The following is a 24,610-nucleotide window of genomic DNA, read 5'->3' as shown; positions in this document are numbered from 1 at the left end:
ATGTTTGTCCAACAAATTACTGTCATTATATGCAGAAGCAGGAATTATTACACATCAGCAGAAATACAGTCCATCGAACTGCTGCAAATGACCTGATCAGGTTTAGAGAGTAATTAAAAGGACATTCCAGCCTGGATGCACTATTTACTGTTAATCATGATTACTCATATTCATATCTTTACCCAAATAGTTGCTTCTGATAAGGGCTGCAGATTTATAGGGGGCCATGGAGAGGAGTGGGCCAGTGGTGCATCGTAGCCGTGAGACAGCTGAGAGCCTGGAGTGACCACGGTTTGGTGAGTACCGCTGTGCTGACATGGTCAGGCTGGATGGGCTGCCTTCTCCCCTCTTTCAATTTTTGGGTGGTGGATTTCAGGCCTCCGTGATGCTTTGCTGAGCAATTGTCATGAAGCCATCGATCTCCTGAACAGCAATGCTGGTAATATGTGAGGTTTTCCTCCTCTGGAGCAACCAGAGGAAAGAATGGAGCCCAAACAGCAGCTGGACCAGATGGCTTCCAGAAATACATGGTCTTTAGTTTTAGGTAGAGCACCATGGATGGGCAGGAGCAAGAAGGTGTGCAAACTGGCTGTGTACCAGCCTTTTTGGAAGCTCTCCTAGAGGTAGTGCTCACGCAGGGTGATGGGAGCCTTGATTCAGCAAAGCCTTTGGGTGCAGTCTGACATTTCAGCAGTAGGATTTGTCTGCTGGAAAGCTCTGAGATGCTCCCAGGTCCTGGGCCGGCTTGGTGCACACTTCTTTCAGCTAGAGGTCCCATATAGCTTAGGAGTTTGCATTTATTGAAAGCCAGCATCACTGGGGAGAGCAATAAAAGCTCGGAAGTATCTTAAGAAGGTTAAACAGCTCTATTGTGATCACTCTGAAGATCTACTTCCTCCCTGGGGTCTGACTGATTAAGAAAACCAATGCAATACTTCATTATTGATACACAGGAGAAGTTCCCCAACAGCCATTATTGTTCCTAGCAAGCTCAGCAAGCAAATATGATCTGCACAGGGAAGACAAAGTTATGTCCAGAAAGGGAAAAGACAAGTTGATCCACTTGATTATTAGCTAGAAAGGTTATGAAGAGTGGGGAAACTCTGGAGCTAGGGATGGGGCTTAAAATGGCTTCTTAAATGTGGTGCTCCAAGACAAATGCCAGCCCAGGGTTGGCACAAGGAAGGACAAGCTCAGGATCCAGGTTTCCCTTCCCTGAAGGTTGGTGTGCTCTGGATCTTGTGGCTCTTTTCAGCTCTTTCACATCCCTTGGCTGGGAAGCAGTACTGTGGAGTCTGGTTTGTTTGGACTCCGATAAGAAACTGATCTTTGAAATGTCTTTCTTGTTTTACTTATTCTATCCCCCTCAAAGCCAAATCAGGCAGGAAAACACAGCACTAAAGCATCAGAAGGGTGTGTGAGATGAAGCTTATGGCTCCTTAATAATGCAAAACCTCTCACCTGTCTGCTCTGCAGCCCCCATTAAATATTTGTGCTGTGGCTTACAGTGAGTAAATTTCTGTATAAATCCCCCACTCTTGTCCTTCCTCCTCTTGCCTCTTCTCATCTTGCAGTATCTCTAGAGTAGCAAACAATCCCAGAAGGGTGGCTAGAAAGTGTTCAGGAAACTCTGACAGTCCTTTAATGCTCTTTGTACCGTCTAGTTTCAGACTAAAATAAAACCAAAGCGGGAGGACTTTGATTTTGGGTTAGCAAAATCTGAGAGTTTCCAAGACAGTGACTAAGAAAGCAAGGTTTGCTTCTTTGCAGGAGGAAGGCAGGTATATTATAAATTACAGATATGGCTCTGGTGTAATCCTTGGGGAAATATGAGCACCCTCTTATAAAGGCACATACACATCTCCGCAGGCATAGAGCTGCAAAAAGAGCCTGCAAATAAAAGGGAAAAACATGCAATGGCTTGTGATAAACAAAATATTCTTTTCTTTTTATTTCAGTAAGAAAACAAAATATGAGGTTCTGCTGCTACTGAAAATGTGTGTTATTTCTTTTTTCCTTCTTGAAAGATTAGAGGATAGGCAGATATTGGCACATACAAGAGCCCTTCCCTTCTCCTGTGTGTAGATGAACTTTTATTTAGTACATGTTGTCTGAAAAGACCCAAACATATTTCTCCTGGACATCCTCTAGGTATACTAATAGCTGTCCGTGTGGGATGTTTTCATGGGTGCTTTAAAACCTCTCCCTGAAGGCTCAGCTCTCACAGACTTATAGTAGAATGGGGTTTATTCCATGGTGTTGTGCCGCTGATGGATTAACTCACATGATACCTCCCTGCATATTCAAGGCATATTATACTGACTTACAGCACAAACATCATCTCACACAGCCAACCTCAGACCCGTGCTCTGGGACTGCGTGGTGGTGGTGGTGGGATAACAACCACAAACAACTTCCAACTAACTGGCAACATGAATTATTTGAATTGTTAATCTTTTGTATTTTAAAGAAATACTATCTTTGCTGGCAGAAATTCCTGCCTAATTTAGTTATAGTGGTGTTACTTACACAGCAATGTCTTCTGTGTGGCATGTGAACTGTACCAGACAAAGACCAAGGTCATTTATTCTGCTGCTCATAAAACCTTGTGCTTTAATTCAGGAGAGAACATGGTTTCCTTGAGAACTGGTCTGTGGCAACTAATTATTCCCATGATTGTCCTATCACACTTCTCAGCATCTCTTCCATCCCGGGAGAGGTAAGCATTTCTTGTGCCTCTGCTTCCTTTTTCTCTATGGCTTTTTGTTCAAAAAGCCTGCTAGCTATAAAGTCAGCCTTTTATCTTTCTTCCAGAACTTGCAGCTGCTTGGCTGTTGGATTTTTTTTCTTCCCTAAATTGATTTAGTTAAATGAGTGCAAATGTTGTAAATATTTTTTCTTGCTTAAGAGTGGAAACATTGATTTGCCTTAATTTGGGAGAAAAATCAGGACCCCAAGCAGATCAAACTACAGTAAAAAAAACACTCTTGAGCCTGTTTTCCCGCTAGGTTGATACGGGCTGATAGAGGTAGAAGTTTCTGTTTCAAATAGCCTAATCCCATGAAAACATAACCAAAAATAGTCCGTCTTCTAAGTTCACCAGTCCACAATCTTGCATGTAAGACTTTGGCAAGGTTGTCTCTCCTCCCACTTGTGCAGGGGCAATTAAAGCACAGAGAGACTAAAGGACTTAGGCTGGAAGAGGACAGATCTGAGACTCCCTTGCAGCCTTTCCACGGCCACAAACAGTGCCTGGCCTGGCTTCCCTAGCACTGTACTGGTAGAGAGAGAGAGACACACACACACAGACACACACGCACAGACATACAGACACACACACACACACAGTCTCTCCAGAAGCTGGACCCCAGACCTTTTATCCTACCCACTGGCTAGGCTGGCTTGAAGTTGAATAGCTCTGGCTGAACCTCACTGAGGCTTTGAGCACTTATTTTAATAGCTTGTCAATCAGTCACCTGTGAGTGCTGGTCTTTGGTACTGCCACTGCTATCTACCTGTTCCTCAAGGTTTGTGTAGCTGAGTGTTTAATTTATTACTTCTCCAGTCTCTTGTCCTACTCTTTTGTGTTGAATCAGTGTTGGCCTCACATTCCCGTATCCTTATGGTAAGGTGATTACATTAGTAAGAAGCAAGTGCAGGTAGTTTTTCTGTGTGATGGTTAACAAAGATATTTCTTTTAAACTCCTATAAGATTTGCTCTTTTTTTTGTGAAATGTTGCCACAATTGGCACAAATTCTTGCCCATCTTTGTTTGGGACCCTCTTTCCTTGAGGGAGCAGTTTTAAATGCCTGTTCTTCTCTGGTTTTAAAACCATGCCTTTTCACCTCTTTTTTTCTCTTCTAACCTCCCAGGACTGAGAGACATGCTGATGGGCTCTTCCACAGTGAGCTCAGCAAGATGAATGGCAATGCCTACGTGCAGCAGCTAGTCAAACACCTCGTGGGCCTCAAGGAGAGGTAAGGACCAGCCAACACCACCCTCCTGGGGCATGGAAGTCTCCAGCAGGAGATGGGATCCCAGCAATGAGAGGGATGCTCACGGAGCTGAGCTGTCTCCAGCTCCAGAGCCAGCCTGAGCACTGGCCTCATCCAGAAGATGCCCAAGATGAAAGGAGACAGAAGAGGAGAAGGGGAGGGATACAGGGCTCCTTGGTGGTGGGAAGAGAGAAATTTCTGTGCCTTGTGATAAGTCCCACATCACATGGCTGGCAGGAGCAGCCGTTGTACTGTATTTTCCCTGACGCAGGTCCCAGAGGCACTCAGATGGTCTGTTTACCAGTGAATACAGCAAGATGAGAGGAAACGCTCAGGTTCAGAAATTCATTCAAAATCTCATGGGCCGCAAGCGCAGGTAAGAGCTCTGCTTCCTGGGGAATGGGAAGGCAGCTTGGGCCGTGCAGGCTGCAGGGAGGCAGGTCTCAGCTCCAAGGAAAGGGGGGTGGCATGACCAGTGATTTGGAAAACTCGAGACAAGGGCAAGCGGGCTGGGGCTTGGTCTCCTGCTAGGCTGCGCCTGGAGCTGCTGTGCAATGGCAGAGATATCCCATCAGCCTGCCCTGCCTGTCACAGCAGGCAGAGCAGGACACAAACCTTCTCAGTGAGGCCATTTCTAAGCATAAAACAACATTATCTATTGCATATGCATCTCAAGCTTAATCCATAGGACACAAAACTTTACATCAGATCACAGCCTGGGATTTTTTGTTTGCATTTTGATTTAGCCTTTTGGGGAAAGTTGTAGGTGATTTATCTACTTCAAATAAAGCACCTGAGAAAATGTTTGTAGATAAACGGGCTCTGTAGCGGAATGAGGAAGACTTCTGGGTTTCATAGTCCCCACCCATGGCTCTGACTGCCAAACTGGGCAGGCTTTAGGTATAATCATATATAGGGCCAATATAGGGTCTTTCATCCAGCTGAAATATGGGGCCACTAGCTCCCACTGAAGCCACATATATAAGCACGTCATCAGTTATAATATGTGGCGCACTGTGATGCAACTGACAACTGCTGCTGCCCTTGCCACTGGTACGTTACGAAGGGAGAGCATTGCCTGGAGAGATTTCCTTCAAGCTTGGTCCTTTCTTCAAGGCAGAGACATAGCGCATTGATTCCTTCCCATCTGTTTAGGGTGCTTTGACATTTTCTGGGGCATGCACCACTAACAAAATCCTGGCAGATGCAGAAGATTCTTAATTTCCAAATGCTGGAAAAAGGTATATATCCATGGGCGGAAGGACGTGCTGGTACTGGGTAATGAGGCAGAGTGTAAGTGCATTTTAAAATCTGTCCCTTTGCCAGCCAGAAAGCATCTGAGCCTGATTTGAAGAGAACGCTTCTTTTTCTTCCTGCACAGCTATGGTGGCAGTCAGCAGGTTAACAGAGCATGGACCATGGGGCAGGTGGGTGGGGGCGTGAACCTGCCTTCCAGACAGCAGTGCTGCTTTACAGCTGTGGTGGTTACACTATTTTTTTTTTTAATTATTAATTTTCTTTATCTAAACGAGCTCTCCAGGCCCAGTCAACACAGATGTGGAGGGGAGAGAGGAAGAAAACAGCCATGAGGAGCTTTGCTTTATGTGGTTGTACCAGAGCTTTCTAAACACCAGGTAGGTGGGACAGATTTGTCGCCTCTATGGCCCCGATCACCGCAGTATTGAAGCCAAAACAGGACTTTTAGTAACTTGTAAATGCCCAGTTTTTGCCCGAAGTGCAGAAGTCTGATGTAATGCAGCAGATCAGAAGGGCTCAGCTGATATCCTCAAAAACATCCTTAAAAAGGGGAAGGGTGGAAGATTTATTAAATTGTCCATGTTTTAAAATCACTACTGCCTCATTCCCCATCAGCTTGTGAGGCACTGTCTTGGGGACTGTCATTGCTGAATTGCAGCCCTCCATTACACAGTTTTGTACCTCCTGTCACTCTGCCAGCAGCCACACTCCCAGGGGTGGTTAGCGGAGCTAGAAAAGCAAATGCTTTAGTCTAACTGCAAGGTGGCATGCGGCTGTGTGCAATCTCAATTGACTTCTGTGCCTGCATTCACGGTAATCTCTATTTCTATGTGCCAAGCCCACCTGGCACTCAGTGTTGCCTTACCTAAAGCAAAGCTGACATTGATTTACGGCTAAGAAGTGCCATATAAAAGCCAGTTATTAAAAATAATAAAACCCAGGGAAATGAAATAATATCTTTTTCTAATCATAGACTTGTCATCATGGACTGAAACAATTGTTCATCCCATTCAGAAACCTGATCTAACAGTTAAAATAGAAAGCCTTTGCTACCCTGTCTTGATTCAGTTATTGATGCAAACACACACCTCAGGATGGGCTGTCCCAGCATCTGGACATTGTCTCTTCCTAGCGACCAACCGCTTTCAATTAGACAATCTCACTGTTAAATCACTAAAATTAGGAGGAATAAGCTGGCCCTTAGTACTTCTTGTCCACATTGCCTAGAATAAATGGGGATGATAACACCAATAGGCTTGCCTGTGCATTTGTGGGGTGCCTGGCTGCAGGCAGCCGTGATCTGGGTCCCTCTGTCATACATCTGCTCCTTGGAGTCATCTTTGAATTTTACAAGATGGCCTTGTCACATTTCCTGCAGTCCGTGCCGCGAGGAGTAACAAACTATCACTCATTTTTTCCCTCCCAACAGCCACTCAGACAGTGATGCCAGGGAAGCTGCTGCAATTACCAGCCAGTATGTTTGCCCCATCTCTAAGCAGCTGGTTGCAGACATGAAGGAAGATACAGACAGTTTCGACTGAAGGTGAAGGCAAAGAAACAGCCAAGGAGACGGCTTTGCATGTATATAGCCTCGAAAATAAACAAGAAAGCTATTGAATTTGCTTAGGAAAAATTCTTGAGATCAGCAAATAAAAAGAGATTCTAGAAAGCAGCCAAACCCCAATAAAACCTCTTAGATTATCAAGAGTGAAATATATGTCAGTGTGAACTAGTGTGAGTAGATGGAGCCTGAATGAAGCACATCACTTCCACTTTGTGTTAGCATCTGATTGTCTGCTTCTGAAGTCAAATAAAGATTTGTTATCTATGCCTGTGCTTTGGCTGCTCTTTGGGAAACAGTAATAAGGGTGGTACCATTACTAGGTGTTGGACTATCAGGGATGCAGGGTTTGGGGGGAGACGTATTTTGCCAGGCTTCCCCTACCCAAGGGTATGTTTGCTAGGGTTCCCCCACCTGAGGCATGTTGGGACTAGCTGGGGTCCCTGGCCTCATCTTCCGTGGCTGGCACTCAGCGCTGCTCACAATCCAACTGTACCAAGAGGGCAGCATCAGGGCCTCTATTTAGCAGAAACTTAGCCAGGTGCTAGATTTTATTGCAAATAAATGTACTGACAGCTACTCAACATAGATACACACTGTAAATATTGTTTCCACTCCATTCTGCCCCTGTATTTACTGGCCCAGCTTTCTCATAGCCACTGAAGACAAAGCTCCACTAGGAGGAATTTGTTCCCACCATTTAATGAGGTTTACACGTTATCCCTGCACCACGCTGCCTGGAAGATTCCCTCCTCTGATAGAACAGCAACTCTACCTTTCCTGTAAAACCAACAGATTTTGAAGAGCAGCTCTAAAATAAGGTGTCTTCAGCTCCGACCATGTGTGCCTACTGCAGAACTGCTCAGTCCATCCTGCACCATCAGTTTTCACCATTTATGATGCACATGACATCTGCAAAGAAGCTAGTCCCTCTCAAATGTTTATCTAAGCACCCATTCCCTTACTGTGATGCTGAAATGCTGTTCTCATGGACCTTGGCATTTGTTTATTTTGGTCCATAGGAAATCTCTGCTAGGAAAGAGACCCCTTGGAGGACTTTTGGAAGGAGTGTTGGCAGTCTGTATTTTGTTAAGCCACTAACGGCCATCTGGCTAAAATGCAGCATCTGAGAACTTTCTGAAATCAATTGGGATTTTAAAAGGAGCAGTGAGAACAGCTGTTCCCTTTCTCCTCCTACACAATGGGCAAGTTGAAAACAATGGTGTTCCTTTGCACAAGTGGCCAAACGCCTTGCCACATGATATTTGGCTTGGAAAAATTTACACAGGCTCAGAAAAAGACAGGGCAAGACAGCAGAATTGCATGCTATTGAGGCTTCAGGAAGCTGCTGGGATGTAAACAACTGGAGCCTGGATGGAGGTTCTGGGGAGCATCCCTACAAAGAGCCACTGCTGGCAACGGGTAGGAAGGGATGTGCATTATCCTACAAAGTTGCTGGGTAATCACTGGGCTGCAGCTGAGTCCGGTCACTGTCTCTGGATCCACTCTGCTCACCTTGCAAAGGGTACTGTAGGGTGGCTGGGAATTGTCTCAGAAAAGATTGTCTCAGAAACATAACTGATTATCTCAACCCAAGGACTTACACAGGGCCTAGCTCCTTCTTTTACCATCCAAACAAAAGAGCAGCCAAGATGGCTTTGTCTTCACTGAAACCTTCGCCTTTTCCAGAAATAAAGATAAGACATTTGAGACCTGGCTTTTTAATTTTTTTTTTAAATCTGTTTTTCAGGAACAACATGACAGACTGCAACTAGAAGGGAGAAACTGTAAGTTATGGGCTGGAGAGCAAAGCCTGTTATAAAAGGGAATGTGGGCCATGCAGAAAAAGCCTGGCTAAAATAAATAAGATATAGGGGGTATAGTAGCATCATTATGCCTTTTTCCAGGAACTGATCTAAGCAAAATAGATCCTCTCTCTGGCATATCAGAAACATAAATTTGCTCACTTCCTCCTTGCTGGAGTATACAGACAGCTTCCCAAGTGTCAGCCCTTTTCCTCCTTCATGCTCATGCTTATCTGAGAGGGCTTTGGCTCTGAATTCTGAAATGCTTCAAATATATCCTTGTTGCTACAGAGAGTTTAGGATAGGAAAGACCCAGGAACAAAGTAGAAACAGGAATTTATGCGTTATCATGTTCCGTGACTGGTAAATATCTTTCAATAAGTCATCCACTGAGGCAAAGAGGCAAAGGTTGAACTGCAGCAATCCACTCCAGCCAGTCAATGTTTTTTGCCTTCATGAAGCAGTGAACATAGAAGACGGCGCAGGGAGAGGAGAGGATCAGCTTAATCAGAAACAGGGATTTTTTCAACAACTGGCAGCTCACCATGGCTCTTTCTCACTGGCTCCTCACTTCTGTGCTCTTTCTGCTGTCCTTCATAACACAGGTTTCAGCACAGCAACAAGGTAAGCTCTTGCAGGAAGTCCATGACCGCAGAGGAATAACCCCCACGGCAGCAGGGTGCACCATTATAGGTGGGAGATGTTTACATTCTTACTCTGAGACAGCTTTGTTCAACAACCTTCTCTCCAATGGTAACCAGAGGGGTCTCGGGTCTCACATCTCACCCAACTCTGTCACAATGTGAATCCCTGGGCAGTTTTGTGTCTCATTTTTGTGTTTTTCCAGGATGTTCCGTCAATAATAGCAAACCAAGTGTTTATGAAAATAACCCTCCTGGCTATGTGGTGACCACTATCCATGTGGAATCAGATTTCACTGTAATGGTTGATTCTACTTCCCCCGATGTCAGTTTCTTCACTCTCCAGGGGTCTGAGCTGCAGCTGACCCAAAGTGTGGACTATGAGGTAAGCCTTTAGCTGGCAGGCCTTAAGGATGAGATGGCTAATGCTGGGATGCAATGAGTTTCAACCTGGGGTCTTGGACTTCCAGGGATTCATAACCTGTTTCTAAAGGATCTAGGAAATAACTTTGAAAAATAAACCTATTTCAGTTGGGTTTGAATTCACTGCTTGGGAGGTCAGCCCCTCCACAAGCAGAGTATAGGGAGGAGGGGGCTGCATGGTATGCCTGCCGTCACCTTCTTTCAATGAGTCTGCATGAATTAAAGCAAGGGGAAGTTTTAAAACAAAAAATGTGACAACTGTAGTGTTCAGAGCTCTCCAGGACTCATGTAAAATCATCCCTGCTTGCCTGTAGAAAACACAGCTCTGAGCAGTCAAGTGATCTTGTGTGAAGCATAAAGGCAGTATAAAAGGTCAGTGTGTTCATTAGGTTGCTGCTAAATTATTTTACCTTCCTGGAGCACTCTGTACACAGCCATAAGCATCCTTAAGCTGCCTTTCCCCTATTGTAAAAACCCACATTTATTTGAGCAAAGAACAGCAGAGTTAATACCCTGCAGGTGACACTGTACTTGCTGCATGGTACATTTCTATTTCATTCAATTTAAAAAGAAATCTCTATTTGAATTCACCTAACATGTGAGAAAATGGCTGATTAGCTCTGCCGACATGTGACAGGAATCACAGGGAGAGAAGCTGGAAGATCGGTCTGCTTTGACTCCATCATAAGCAAGATCCCAGCGCTGATGGATGGCTGTAAAGGAAAGAAAGGAAAAGTTAGATATGCCTGAAAACAAGATAAAGCCCAGCAGCGTTTCTGATTCAGCAATGTGTGCATTTGTCTCATTTACTTTAGAAAGAGTCAGTACATTTTGGCTTTTTTCTACAATGGCTGGGTTTTTGTTTTTTGCATACAGAAAGACACCGTGCTGCTGGTGTACCTGATTTGTCAGAGCACTGCTGGGCAGGTGAGTGCTCTTCCAAACACTCAGCCCTGTTACAAGGTACTGCAGGGCAGCACATACTTCCCTCTGCTCTTCCTAGTCCACAGACCGGGATGAGGAGATGTCCTTTTCTTTGTGGACATACACACTCCTCTCACAGTCAAAGAGAGAGTGCCCAAGGCTCTGTGAATGGGGAGGGGGTGGGAACAAACCCACAACCCCCCCACACACTATGGGCTGGCTGCAAGCCCCAGCCCCATCCTGCCCCCATCCAGCTGTGCTCCTTACACCATCCTCTCTGGTCACTCTGCAAATCAGGATCAGCTCCTAACAGTTTTATTTTTGTCTTTGATTCTCTCACTTTACCCCTTCTGCAGAGCAATTATTTGGAAATTGTTGTGACCATTCTCAACATGAACGATAACAGCCCAGTGTTTAAGCAAACGAATCTCACCAAAGTTGTTCCTGAGGTAAGGATTTTATGGAAGTGAAGAGGGCACTGGGTCACCCAGTGCTGTGGGACTAAGGAAGGGTTAGCAGGGAGAAGTCTTCAGCCCATTTCACAGAGAGAATAACCACAGCAACTTTGTTTCAGGATACAAAAGTGAATGCAACCATTGTAGCCCGTGAAGATTTAAGCGCTAGTGATGCTGACCTGGACACTATATTTTATGAACTCACAACAATAGTGCAGGTGAGCATCTTTGTTCTTTGGGGTAAAAATGGTAGCTCCAGAGAAGTCTTTGTGTTTAATTCAGAAGAGCCCCAGCTTTGAGGCTAAGGTCACTGTATTGCATTTAGTTCTCTGACAGCTTCTGGAAGAGGTATGCCTTTTGCAAAAACCACACCTTGGTTTGGTTAGCAGAACAGAGCAGTCAACATTGCAGGTATTGAATTCTTTTACTGCTCACACTTCTATTACACTGTACAGATTAAACTTTCATCTAGGATATTCTGAGCCATATGATCCAGGGAAGTCTTGCTGAGATGGTCTGTAAACACATCAGGAGAGACCTTTGTACCTCACAGAGTTCAGTATTGCGCTGAGTTGGACAGGGAAAAAAGGAGTTATTGTCCTGTTTGCCGACAGTGTCCATGCAGACTGGAGACAACATGAGCTGCCCAAGATCACACAAATAGTCTCTGGCAAAGCCAGAAGGAGATTCCACTTTCCCCAGGTCCCAGTTTAGTGCCTTAGTTTATTTGCTCTTAAGGGGTTTGCTTGATAACATGGGAAATGAATTGTTTGCACAGTTAAATTGATGCCAGCCTAGAGTGCAAGGGCTAGAAACAACAACAAAAAGTAAATTCAAGAGAAAAATAAAATGTATATCTACATTTTTAAAAAGCATTGTGGAGTGAGCAGGCAGTGTCTGACATTCTGCCTCCATTACCTCCATAACCCCAGGGATTTGAGGGGTTGTGAACAGAAACCACAAGTTTTTGAATTTCAGCTATGGGACCAAACTTTGCACTCACATTGGTGTAAATGCAAGGGGATTTAGAAATCCAGAGGAATTCTAGTCAAGACATAATATTAAAGGAGAACCAAAGCAAGTGCAGAAGGTTATAGAGTAAAATGCAACTTAGGTTATTTCAGTTTAGCTTTACAGTTGCTTCCAAAGTTCATCTGTGCTAGGCTAAGGCAAGTGATCTTGCCAGCTCTCAGAGGCTGAGCCAGCTTTGATCTGTTTTGTGCACAGATGTGAGATTGCTTGGCTGTCATGGACCTAAAATCAAGGATTGTTGGCAACCTGTTGAGTGTAGGAAATAAATGAGGTAAAAGATTTCATCCAGTACCTGCTGAGCAGGTAGGCAGGCAAAGCAGGGGATCTTGGAGAAGAAAACTCACAGGAACATGAACAAACCTTTCTGACAAGTGAGGCAACTCCAGTGTGCAATCTCCAGTGTGAGATCTGTCATTCTCACACTGCCCCCCTCCGCCCCCCCCCAGGTGCCCAGGCTTAAAGGTCTGATTGGGATGACAAACACAGCAATGAGCAGTATTTTAAACGTCTGTGATTGAGTCTGCTAGTAGAGTTTTTCCTTTTTCCCCCCAGGGCTCAGATGGTTATTTTGCCATAAAAGGAGTTAACAACCCAGAAATTTATTTACAAAAAGCATTGGACTATGATAAATTTAAATTGACAAAATTGGTCTTGTATGCAATGGTAAGTTCTCTAGGAGAAACAAAATGCCTTGTTTGCCCCAGTCTCTCCTAACTGAAGGGTAAGTCTCAATGGAAGATCTCTGGGATAGCAGGAGGGAGGGTGGGTACTGGGGACAGTGAATTTGGAGCAGCCTTCTACCCTCCATAATTACACAGTGACTGTGTCCAGCCTTGCATTCAGTCCACCTTTGTCAGCAGAATGAGATAATTCATTGCTTTAGCTAATCTCACATAAACTGCTAAGCCTTAGACAGAGTGGAGTTACAACAGCTGAAATACCCTGGGCCACTGGCTTTTGCAGATGTGTTCTTCTTTTGGCAATAAAACGTGCATCTCACAAGTATGCTTTGCCTTTGGATACAGGACAGGCCTGTGGGCAGCACTGACACCACCAACACAGCTACCACAACAATAAACGTATTTATTGAACAAGCTGACACCAAATCACCCTGGTTCCTACCCTGTACCTTCATTAACACGGACAATAGTATTTGCATCAGCAGCCCCTATACTGGGAGGGTCAATATCTTCGAGATACTGGTAAGCAGGCATGATCAAACAGTATCCTTGATGCTATTCTCAAACAATATCCAGATGCTATTCCCAGTGGGTAGTGCCTAATAATTTCCATGAGCTTGTGCTGATCTCCAATCATAAATGCAGATGACTCAGCATGACAGGGAGCCTTCATCATCCTGAAAAGTGGAGGTTCCCCCACCCCAAGCAGCATTGCTTGTCCTTGTTCCTGCAGCACATCACAGGAGAGGTGAGAGCTGGAAAACCCTTTGCTCTAGGCTGTCTCACCTCTGCCCTGTTACAGCCATTTCCCAGCAATAAATGCCATTCTGCCCAGACAAAACCACTGGAGCCATGCTGGGACGGGAGAATGCTGCAAATGCTAATTTGGTGCTGTAGTGTGGTATGTAATGCTTTGCCTTGTTATTGCAGATAGAACCACTCATCCTGGAGCCGGGGCCTATCTATGCTGTTGATCCTGACTACACTTTAAATGAAAAAATTGTGTACAGTATTGTTGGTGGTGAGTAGAAGTTGTCACCTTCCACAAACTGCACTGCTCATATGTCCCCTACATTACCTGCCAAGAGGAGATACCCTCCATGGCACTTGAGAGTTGAGGGCCTGGGGATTAGCCTCTTTGTTTCTGCCACAGAAACATAACTAGATCCACAGAACATTGTGGATTAAGTAGAAGAAACAGACTGTACAGAGAGGAAGAAAAAGAGAATTACAGTCCCACAAACCTATCTCCATGAAACCTGTTTCAAAAGGACTTTGTTTTTTTGGGAGGTGAGACATGTTTTATCTTTAAGCTTTTAGACTTGATTTTGCCAGTCTGGTCACACCACTTTCATTCAGTCTTTGAGCTGAACCTAAAATTCCCACATCATCAGCATAATTTTCATTCATTGCCAAGAATTACGTTTTTGTTCCCCAGCACATTGCCACTGTCTAATCTGCCCTGTTTTAGTCTTGATTTCACAAAGATTACTTGAACACAGTCAACTGATTGCCCAATCATTGACTGGACCATTTATTTCATTCAAAGGATTTCTTCTTTTTTTTTTTTTTTTAAACAATACTGGGGGTTTGAATAACTATCAAGGCAAAGGTAGATTGTATTGGTTGGGTGGAGTGATCACTTGTTCATCTCCCTTTACCTATGCCACACGGCACCACATCTGTGAATATCCTCCTGATAATGAATACATTAAAGAACATTAAATTCCACTGGCATTTTGGATGTAGTGCGGCCTCCCTCCCCCACAGTCAATAGGGAACCCCAGACTGGGAGGTCCTAGTCTAAATACACTCCAGAGTGTCTCAGAGTGAGGAAGAGAACTAAAAATTTTACTTATATTTCAACATACATCCAACATAGATGTTTCTATGATTCAAACAGATTAGAGATGTAAGAAGCTGACTTCTACCCCTACATCATACAAGAAAGTTTCTGTGTCTAGGCTTCTTTTGTAGTCAGTAGAGAGAAATAAGCATTTCCAGAGCAGAATGCAGCTCATGTTGAGGCCAATGTTCACAGTAAGTCAGAGAAATCATGCACTAAGATGCCATTTTCTCTTCACAATATAGGTAACAAGGTCGGGTAGAGATGTCTTTCCTTTAGATGCCTAGAGCTATTCGAGACAAATCCCCACCCAACTATTCTTTGTAGATTGGTTTCTTGCCTTTAAAATAGGAATAATCCTTCCCTTATCTCTCCTGAAGTGCAGTTTGGGCTCAGTTAGGGTTTGGGTTCAGGTTAGGGTTAGGGAACTGGAGACCTTCAGTCCTCAAATTGCACCAGAGTCTCTAGGCTATAGGCATTTAGCAGAATTTAAGCTATCTATATCCAGGCCTAGGCACTGGAAATGCAAAGCTTTGCTGTCCTACCTCATCTGGTTGGGTTTACACACATCTTCTTGATGCTTTTTGTCTGTTGAGTCCCTCTGAATTGCTGGCCAGCACTCTCAGCCCTTGGAGCAGCCAGGCAGGCAAGGAAAACAGCATTATGCCCTGGGTGTATTGTCACTAAGATGTGAAAAAATGAGTCAATGAGCTCTAGGTCACTTTATGAAGGTATCTGATGATTGAATAATCTTTCCATTTTCTTTAGGGGATACAGACAAAATATTCTCAGTGGATGCAGACACAGGGAATCTAACTATGAACAAAGCAGCAACTTCCCCAGGCTCGTATCTATTGCAAGTCATGGTAAGTCTGATGACATTGCAGACAACAGCCCAGCATAGCTGGCTTTCTAGGAAGCAGCAGTCTTGATGTGGCAAGAGTCAATTACATTATAATTAAAGCTACTCAGTTACACCCTTTCTTTTGGAAGAGCCTAGTATTTGACCAGTGCCTTATACCAACTTGCATGCAAAGCTCTTGCAGAAGTTAAGACCCCCCTTTACGTGTGGGTTGCAACATCAAAGCATGTTGACTGAATGGGGACATCCTGCTGAGTTGAAAGTATGGAGGAGCATAACTGGAAGGCTTTCTTTAGGCATGACTGGAGCTTGTGTTACAGTAGTTAATGTAACTCAGCCCTAGAGACAAGCTGCTCTTTTGGCTACAGCTCAAGAGGAAAGGAGGGAGTACAAAAGCACTCCTTGCACATACATACCCTGGAAATGTGGACTCTCAGGCAGTAACCGAACTGACCCAAACCCTCATGAAGGTGAGCAGACTCTGCCTACTGGTGCTGGAATCTCACTGCCTGGTACTGCAGCATGGCAATTGGTTCACACGTGGCCCTTATGGAGGGTCATATCTAGTTTTTGGAGCTAGACCAAGACTGTGTGGAGGGCCAACAGCAGAAGCAAGCTAAAACACAAGGACTCCAAACCATAAGGCCACCTGTGACAGGCCTGGCTCAAAGGTTACTGAAAATGATGGAAAGAATCCCATGGGTTGCAATGGGCTTCAGATGAAGCCTATCCTTTTATGTCTCATCACTAATAGGAAAAGGCTAGCATCTCTCTCTCTCTCTCTCTCTCTCTCCCCCCAGGCCACCCAGGTCAACAACATACAGAAATACTCCATAGTCAGTGTAGAGATTAAGGTCATCAGTAAAAGTGATTATCCACCGTACTTTGAGAGCAGGATCCACAACGGGACAGTATTTGTCGGTCTGGCCCCGAGAAGCTTTGTCTTTCAAGCTGGTGATCCTTCAAGCCCCCTGATAATAACAGCAGTGGATGATGATTTCCTGAATGTAAGAAACTGAAAATGCACTGCATTCTTTCTCACTGCTTCAGGCTTAAAGCAGGATCAGAAATCATGAGGAAGGGGAGGTGGGGAAAGGCAAACACATGTTTTCCTCTAGTGTTCCATCTTATATTTCCCTGGAAATTCCACATAGATCAAAACCGCTTATGGTGTGATGTAATGTGGAGAAGCTGCTGGACTCCTCTTCCAAAAGCCAGTCCCACCCAGATCTATGTAGGTGAGCTGATCCACTGCAAAACAGCATGCTGAGTAAAGCCCAGGGTTAGCAAATACTGTGAACGGGTCCAGATCTGAATTAGGGCTGGGTGAAGTGTTTCCTTGAAGAGTTCGGGGTGGCAGGATCCCAGGCAGAGGTGTCCTCTCTCTGCCAGGTCAAGGAGAGCTATTTGTGGACTGGCCTGGAAGAGGAGCCAGTCCAAAGACAGCAGACTAGCAAGGACCTGCAGTCCTGGCCTGGAAATTGTTAACCTTCTCCCTGTAAGGACTCATTTTGAGAGAGCCATTCTTGAACAACATACTGGGAGAAGGAAAGGGGAAGAGATTTACTGACCAGCCATTCCCATCCTGCCCTATTAAATAAAGAAAGAAGTGCTGGTTTTATTGATGCCAAGGCTTCCATAACAAGACTGGGGATCTAATAGAGGAATAACAGCCTAGACACAAAGGGAAAAATTGTGCAGACCTCAGCACAAGTATTATTCTCCATGTACATCCCCCTTTGGCACTGTATTAAAGGCAGAACTGATCAAATTTACAAAGTCCTTTGCAGAGATGTGTTTTGCTTGGGCAAATACTAAAGATACCAACACAAGCTGGGTAAGACTTGGGATTTTTTTGGAGGCAACACTTTTAGGATGCATTATTGAACTCTGAGCAACAGGGTGAACACACTTGTGTTCAGCCTTTCTCACCTCCTCAGTCCAGATTTATTTATTGCACGATACACCTGCTCATACTTCAGGTGTATTTGACAAGTCCTGCCAATGGGTTGTTATGAAGATGCATGCAAAGCACAAACAGTGTGATTTAATGATTCAGTCTTCTGGCTTTTCAGAAAGTCAACCCAAACATTAAGTACTACATAAAAAACAGCACTGATTTCATCGCAACCAAAGATGGACTCATCCTGACAAATGTGATGCTGCAGTCACCGGGAACTATAACCATTGAGGTAGGGCAACTTTCTTCCTTATCTTGCTAGGGTCGTGGACGGAAGGGGTAGTTTCTAGTAGAGAAGCACCAAGGGTGGAATTCCATTAGGTAAGGGATATATTGAAAGGACAGTCCCTGCCCCAGCCATTTGCATCATAAATGTATAGGGATGAAGGGAGATGAAGTGAGAGCAAATTTACCCTGTGTGATACAGGCTATATCTGGTGCTAGCTGTAAAATTGTTTCTCCAGTCCTGTGGGAGGTATCATTGGAGGCAAGCAAAAAGTCAATGGGGGAGATTTTAGGAGCCGCCCTCCCATACTCTGATTCTGATTAACAAAAAAAGAAGGGTGAGCAAGTGGGTAGGAGGTTGATGTGTAGGTATAGGTAGGGTATGATTGCTGGCATATACCCCAGCTCTAAAGGCTACAGCCCCAAACTTGGAAATCCTTTGGTAAATCCAGTACTTTTTCTTGCTCAGGTCAAAGGAAGCAGTTAATAACTTCAGACTTTCTAAGAAGCTAGATGTTCACTTTGTCCATCTGCCTGCCAATGACAACTGGCTCCCTAAGACTTGCCTAGCACACTGTCATGCCCTATGGAGCTATCTGAACCAGCTTGACTATAGCATAGTTTTAGCTACATGGGCAGGGCAGAGAGAGGTGCCAACACATGCTGCAAAGCTGTGCTGCAAAGCTGTACACAAATGATGCACCTGGTTCTGGCCTGGGACAGGGAATCTTCAGAGCTCTTCTTCCTCTGTGACCAGATTGTCCAGCTACAAAGCAGGGCTATTGTGAGGATGTGGTGAGGATATGGACAAGGTACTTTGTCCACAAAGGGCCCACCACATACCTTGAGAGTGAGCTGGAGATCTAGGAATTCCCTAAGCTATCTCTTTCCCATGTTCACATAGGCTGTTGGAAAAGATATGGTGAGCCTGCAGGAGGCGAGCACTGTAATCGTGGTGGAGGTCGTCCTTGCCGCAGGTAGGCTGGGTGTCTGTTTTCTGCTTTGTGGAGATGACTGGGGAGTCTTTTCCACTTCTGTGGGCAAACTGGCAATGACAGGTCACCCACTGAAATCTGTGGACCTGGGCTGAGGCCAACCCCATAGCTACAGGAGGTTCTACGGTGGCTATAGGGAGAAAACACTCAAACAACATCCTTATGATATGGTCACCACATGTCTCAAACAGCTTTCTGAGACTTTAAGCAGTGCTGTGTATTGTAGTGTCTTTTCTTGTTATTCCAAAGATAAATCTGGGGTTGCTTCATGCTGTTTTGTGGGTCAGAAATAACCCAGGATGTCTTATAATGGCAAAGGAGGGGTGCCCTGATGCTGTGGTACATCATTGCTCCTTTTTAGCCAAAAGTAGATAAAACTGCAACATTATTTCCTGTCTTATGCAGAGCAGACAGAAGTTGCCACACCCACACAAAGCTAGGCTTCCTCATGAGCCAAGGCATTTTCTACTCAGGTCAAGTTCTTATACTTCAAGATTTTAAGAGGAGAAATGGGAGAAATGACCCATGAGAAATAAGATAGACATGCAGCTATATACATAACCCTCCAGCTATCATTTGGCTTTGTTGACATAAAAAGAGCTTACACTTCCATACTTCTTAGAAATGGCTCTTAAATAGATCTTATAAATCAGTTAGACTTGAAGCTTATAAAGCTTCTTATGCTTTGGATTAAGTTGAACCAATATCATGCATTTTCACATCAGGATAGGTAGATAATGCCCAGATTCCATTGGTTTCTACATGATGATGCATGATTGAAGTTCCCAGTTGGGCTCTTCCATTACTTCACCCTCTGAACCATGTAGGGATTTCTGGAGGAAAAAAAAGTGGGCTCCTGGGTGTAAATTTGGATTCCCTAAAGGTAGTGTCACTTCACAGCTAAAAACACTGGCTGCGTAAAAACTACTTAAACCCAATTTAAGGGCACAGTCCACCTCAACAGAAAGCTAGTTCAGGTGTCAGTACACAGAGATGCAAACGCTCCAAACAGAGGTACCAACACTTCTACGCAACTTTTTAAATGTTGCCCTTGCTATTTAAACCCCACAAAATAATGATGCTGGTGACTACACAAAAAAGTAGATTGAAATTACACTGAATGTCTCAGAGCCTATGAGAGGAATTGTGCTTTATTCTATACTATAGCCAGCACCGAGGAATGGCCTGAACAGAGCTGAGATTACCATTTGCCTGGCCAATCTGTAGGATATTTAACCCTCAACTCTAAGAGGTGGTGTTAAGGAATGTGCATGCAGCGGGTTGGAGACTGCTTTAACTGAGCATTCCAATATCCAGGGAGAAACTAGAGTTGTATTTAATACACTCTCCTTCTGGGAAGTGGTAACTGTACATTGGCCTCTGGTTTCTGAGACACCGGTGCCAGAGTCAGCTCACGCGGATCTCAAGGTGAGTCATTCCACCAGGCTGAGCTAGCTTTCACAGAAGCACTGCGTGCTGCACAGCATGGAAGGACTTAAGGATGGTGGAGTTTCACATTAGCTCTGTGAGCTGTGGCTCTGTAGGAGACATGATTAAGAAGCAAAAATTCATTGACTCCTAAAGCCTCACCAACATAATAATAAACTGAGGGTGCAATCAAATGCAGAGGGAATACTCAAAGTCCATTGTCATAAACAGGTCAGCAGGAGAACGAAACTGTGTTTCATTAATCATGAAACTTTAAAGAGACTAATTTACACTACAAAATGAAGCTGGAAAACTTAAAAATAAAGAATCCCACTGACAACAACAAGCAAAGCTGATTAACCCTGAGGAAGTTACTGTCTTTCCACTATAATGTTGATCTCCATACAAATACGTTTACAGTGACCAGTGGCTGAAAGCATAAGCTGCTCCTGAGAAGGCTGGTGTATATTGCTACAGCTACAAAAGGGCAGGAAAGGGTTTCCTGTCCTGGGGACCTTCTAATGCTTTTTCTATTTCCTATTATGCTTTTTTATTTCTTATTTTAATGTGCTCATCAGTATCAGAGGTGACGTTCTGGATTAAAGTAAGCTTTGCATTTTTACACACATATGTACAAACATACCTCATTTTTGCATGCTAGTGTAAATGGGTGAAGTGGGAAACTACAAGATCTACCTAGCTTTACTCCATGTAACATCTGCTTGCCTAATGTAGTCACGTATATATTAGCTTCATTAAATCATGGGGTAAAAGTCATTGTCCTGTAAATGAATGCTATTTCCACTTCATGTAACTTACTGGAAGTTATAACATTCTGTGACTAGTCACCTTAAAAAAAACCCCTCTGCTTTCAGGACAGCAAAACAAATGGCCTTCTGTGACATTAAATATATCACTGTCACATTCTGCAGCACAGGATGCTTCTTTGCCCTTCAAAAATTGGTCGGAGCTGCTCCCACAATGAAGTGTTGTGTTAAAAAAGCTACCTGCCATTTTTAGGCTTTGTAACACTGGTTTGTTTTTCTTGTAGCTGTAACCTCCTCTGGCAAGATATACACTGCTCAGGATATGGCTATCTTAGGTGGTACATTAGCAGCACTGCTATTAATTGCCTTAGTCTTCCTTGGAGTGATGATATTTAAATGGTATAGAAAACCAGTCAAATACCTGATAAGAAAAAAGGTAAGTAAGTGCCTTGTTTGTACCTGACTCACTTTAAGAATTTCTTAGAGTTAGAAAGTGGGATCTGAGGAGGTTTTAAAGTATGGATGGGCTGTCCAAATGCTACACATGTTTGCGTGAAGGTGATGAATCACTCCTGAGACAATGTTTGCAAAGGCAGCATCGCTTTGGCGTTGCTTGCTGTTGTTCTTTTCTGCACCCTGAGGCTGGAGCCATGTGGTAGATGATGAGCAGACATGGTAAGGAGAGGACAACAGCTCCATGGAGCACAAAATCTAGGATGAATGTGACATATATCAGAGGTGGTCTCTGAAAAACAGGTTGTCTGTGGTATAAATGGCTGTTCATCCTCCCTCTATAGTCAATGGAGAGAAATGTCCCTTCATATGCTATCCTAAAGCCTAGGCTTAGACGGTTGTCTGCACTTGAGCTATTAACCCTGGAAGTCTGGTTACTTTGAACTTTAGGGTGTAATTCATCTGACCAGATGTTGGTCTCTGCCTTAGGATGGGACTGTGAGGAGCCTAGACTCCACTGATTACAACATGAGTCCAGAGCACATAGCTCAGGTGAATAACCACAGTCCTTCACCCTGAGTGAGGTAAATCCCACTCCAGAGTAATACCTGAAATGGATAGGTACAAATCGGTATACATTGCTGGTGCTCAGCCCTCCTGGAAAACATGCCTATGTTTATCTGAAAAAATCCATAATTGGAGCCAATAAAATATAGCTGTTCTAGGGAGCTGTACCTTTCCCAGGTCTCAAATAGGTCTAACTGCAAAACAAGCTGAAGCTTTTCTGAGCAGGAGCTCAGTCACTTCAGCCACCCCTTTCCCCCTTGCCCCCGGCTGTTTCTTTGCCTTTCACTACAATCACAAGGTGTCTCTCCTCCCGTAGGTCTCCAGTGAAATCTCTGGGGGTTACCAAAACCAATCTTACACACAAGATGAACACCTAGATGTGAGCACCAAACAGCATGAGACATCAGAAAATGGCAGTGTCCAGCCGATGACACATGTGCTAGAGCAGCCAGCACTTTCCTTGTCTTCTTCCAATGCAGAAGAAATTGATAACCTCCCAAGGGCTTCTGTAGCTTCCACCATCATCTTCGACCAGGAAGAGAAAGAGGAAGAAGTGGAAGAAGAGACTGAGCATGAGAAAGAAGTGAAGTCTATCCTCAAGACAGACAGGCACGTGGCGGATGATGGCTACAAAGCTGTGTGGTTTAAGTCTGATGTGGATCCAGATGCTGGAGAGAGGGTTGAAGTGATTGAGGACAATGCAGCAGATGGTGATGATGACAGTGACCAAGATCTACAGAAGAATGAGGAGGAGGAGGAGGAGGAAGAAGATTGTGACACGGACGATCACCACAGAGTGCTGGGAGTGTCCTTTGCCTCAGAGAGCTCCTCACTCCCAGCTGCAGAAGTGACAGTCAACATGTTTCACACGGATGCAGTAACAGAAGACGACAGTGACATATAATGAAAATAGGCCTGCACTCCCACCAAAAAAATGGGGGAATCTCAGCTGCTCTGCTGACCTGAAGCCCATCTTTCTGCTCAGGAGGGAAACTGGAATGCAAGAGGATGAGGTTGCCTGTCCTGCTTGTCTGAATGCAGAGATTAAAGTTGGAAGAGATTACAGCTAATTCAACCTTTTAGCGAGACCTTGAAATATCACTTAGGATTTTGGGTGGGGGGAACACATGTCCCATGTCTCCACCTTCCTGCCTGTTCCCCCTGGGGACCCTTACATCACATTTCCCAAACTGGCTGCAGGTACAGCAGAAAGATATGGCTGAACTGACTTTGAAGCAGTTAGTCCAGCTCGTGGTAGCAATTTAGTTACACAACACAGTGTTCATCTCCTCTTTGTGGGTAAATAAGCCAGCACTGACTGCTTGGCCCTTCCCTTTAGGGTGTTACGGTTTGATGCCAGCTGCAGGGCATAAGCGAGCGCAAGTCATCCTGACCCTGCAGTTGCTCATATAACTGTATCCAGGAGCTCACTTCAGGGCTTGGCTCTGCGCTCCCCTGTGCCAGACTCTGTGCTCCCAGCACAAGCAGCTGGCGTGTGCCACTATGGTCCTCGTTCTGCCAGCATCCAGGAGTTTACATGCTCAGGAGCTGCTGTTTCCTCTATCACTGGTAAGCAAGGACTGATCACATGTTCTTTACTGAAGGACTTTGTCATCAATTTTTCTATGTCATAAAACCACTAATTGTGTGGTACTTCTTCAGTTGTCTGTCTCCTATCTGTCAGGGAAAAGAAGAGCTCCTGCCAGGACCTGCCTACAAAATGCCAGGGGTATTTCCAGCTCTCTGTGTTTTTGGTAGCAATAGGTATCATTCCAGAGGTGCTGGATGTGGGGTTGGCACATTGTTTCCCATTGTTTCCTTTGTCCAACAGGGCTCAAGGTGTCCCTTTTATCATTGCTGCTGAAGGTGGCGGTCAGCATTGCCTCCAAATGCCAGATGGCACTGCCATTTCTCTGCTCGTCTGGTCTCAGATGCCAGCCCCTTTGCATACCACCTTTCTCCATTCCTGAGGAGCCCAGCAGGCTCTTTTGCTGGTAAAATACCATCTTTCAAGCTTCACCTAGAGCTGAGCTACAGCCTGAGAGTAGCAGTGGTTCAAGTCAGCTCTGCTGCGCTTGGCTTATGAGTCCAGGCTTGAGCTAGAAAGCGTGCTCACCTCTGGATTGACTTCATGGGGTGACAGCACCATAGCGTGTTGGACCCGTCCTCCCTCAATCCTCCCTCATCTTTCAACAATATTGTCTTCAATTATGGTCCTGCCATAAAGCCTCAGTTCAGCAAAGGGAGCACACCATTTCCAGGCAGCATGGGGAGTAAAGCGTTTGATGCTCTGGTCTAGATTTAAACCTCCCATCAACCAATCTCTTTCCCCACCTGGCAACCAAAAGCTGGGCTGATTTCCACTCGCTGAGAATATGGCTGTGTACATTTGCATATTCTGATCTATCAGCACAAAATTTGCGCTGCTCCTGGTTTTCTCATTTTAGGGCTAGCTACAGGGCAGACATGGGCTGTTGAGTGTTTGACTTCCAGTGCAAAGCTCAGGAGTGTCTAAGACAGGGATGCAGCAGAAGAAGCTTGGGTCACTAATGTTTATCTCACTTTCTTAGCTTAGCACAACAGCACAGGATTGCAACAAGATAGATTGCCTGGTAGAGAAGCAAAACCAATAAATAATCCCACCTTTTCCCTACAAGCCAATCTGTACATTGCTGCCATTACTCCAAATTACTTCAATACTCCATTACTCCTTGAGAGAGAGAAACCAAAGTA

At 44.6% G+C, this 24,610-nt stretch overlaps 2 protein-coding genes across 2 annotated transcripts; both read left to right on the top strand.

Annotated features, from left to right (window-relative positions):
- The first annotated feature begins 2,630 nt into the window (after positions 1-2,630).
- On the top strand, positions 2,631-6,794 carry SCT (secretin). The gene is made up of 5 exons (XM_072863970.1): positions 2,631-2,719; positions 3,874-3,978; positions 4,268-4,372; positions 5,529-5,630; positions 6,683-6,794. The coding sequence occupies exons 1-5, from the start codon at positions 2,631-2,633 to the stop codon at positions 6,792-6,794; spliced, it is 513 nt and encodes a 170-aa protein (XP_072720071.1).
- Positions 6,795-9,164: 2,370 nt separating this feature from the next.
- CDHR5 (cadherin related family member 5) lies at positions 9,165-22,781 on the top strand. The gene is made up of 14 exons (XM_072865908.1): positions 9,165-9,243; positions 9,467-9,645; positions 10,560-10,610; positions 10,964-11,056; positions 11,182-11,280; positions 12,647-12,757; positions 13,120-13,296; positions 13,705-13,795; positions 15,389-15,486; positions 16,283-16,489; positions 17,558-17,674; positions 18,572-18,644; positions 21,142-21,293; positions 22,194-22,781. Exons 1-14 carry the CDS (start codon positions 9,165-9,167, stop codon positions 22,779-22,781), a joined length of 2,115 nt encoding a protein of 704 aa, XP_072722009.1.
- The last annotated feature ends 1,829 nt before the right edge of the window (positions 22,782-24,610 follow it).

The sequence above is a fragment of the Ciconia boyciana genome, chromosome 6, assembly GCF_034638445.1.
Source record: "Ciconia boyciana chromosome 6, ASM3463844v1, whole genome shotgun sequence".
NCBI classification, from domain to species: Eukaryota; Metazoa; Chordata; class Aves; order Ciconiiformes; family Ciconiidae; genus Ciconia; species Ciconia boyciana.
This window is presented reverse-complemented; position numbering and strand designations above follow the sequence as displayed.

Bases quoted from the DNA above. Each gene is read 5' to 3' on its own strand.
- SCT (XM_072863970.1), top strand. From the start codon at position 2,631: ATGGTTTCCTTGAGAACTGGTCTGTGGCAACTAATTATTCCCATGATT. The intron at 3,979-4,267 runs GTAAGGACCAGC...TCCCTGACGCAG, and splicing joins CTCGTGGGCCTCAAGGAGAG to GTCCCAGAGGCACTCAGATG. The intron at 5,631-6,682 runs GTAGGTGGGACA...CCCTCCCAACAG, and splicing joins CAGAGCTTTCTAAACACCAG to CCACTCAGACAGTGATGCCA.
- CDHR5 (XM_072865908.1), top strand. From the start codon at position 9,165: ATGGCTCTTTCTCACTGGCTCCTCACTTCTGTGCTCTTTCTGCTGTCC. The intron at 13,796-15,388 runs GTGAGTAGAAGT...CATTTTCTTTAG, and splicing joins TGTGTACAGTATTGTTGGTG to GGGATACAGACAAAATATTC. The intron at 18,645-21,141 runs GTAGGCTGGGTG...TTTTTCTTGTAG, and splicing joins GGAGGTCGTCCTTGCCGCAG to CTGTAACCTCCTCTGGCAAG.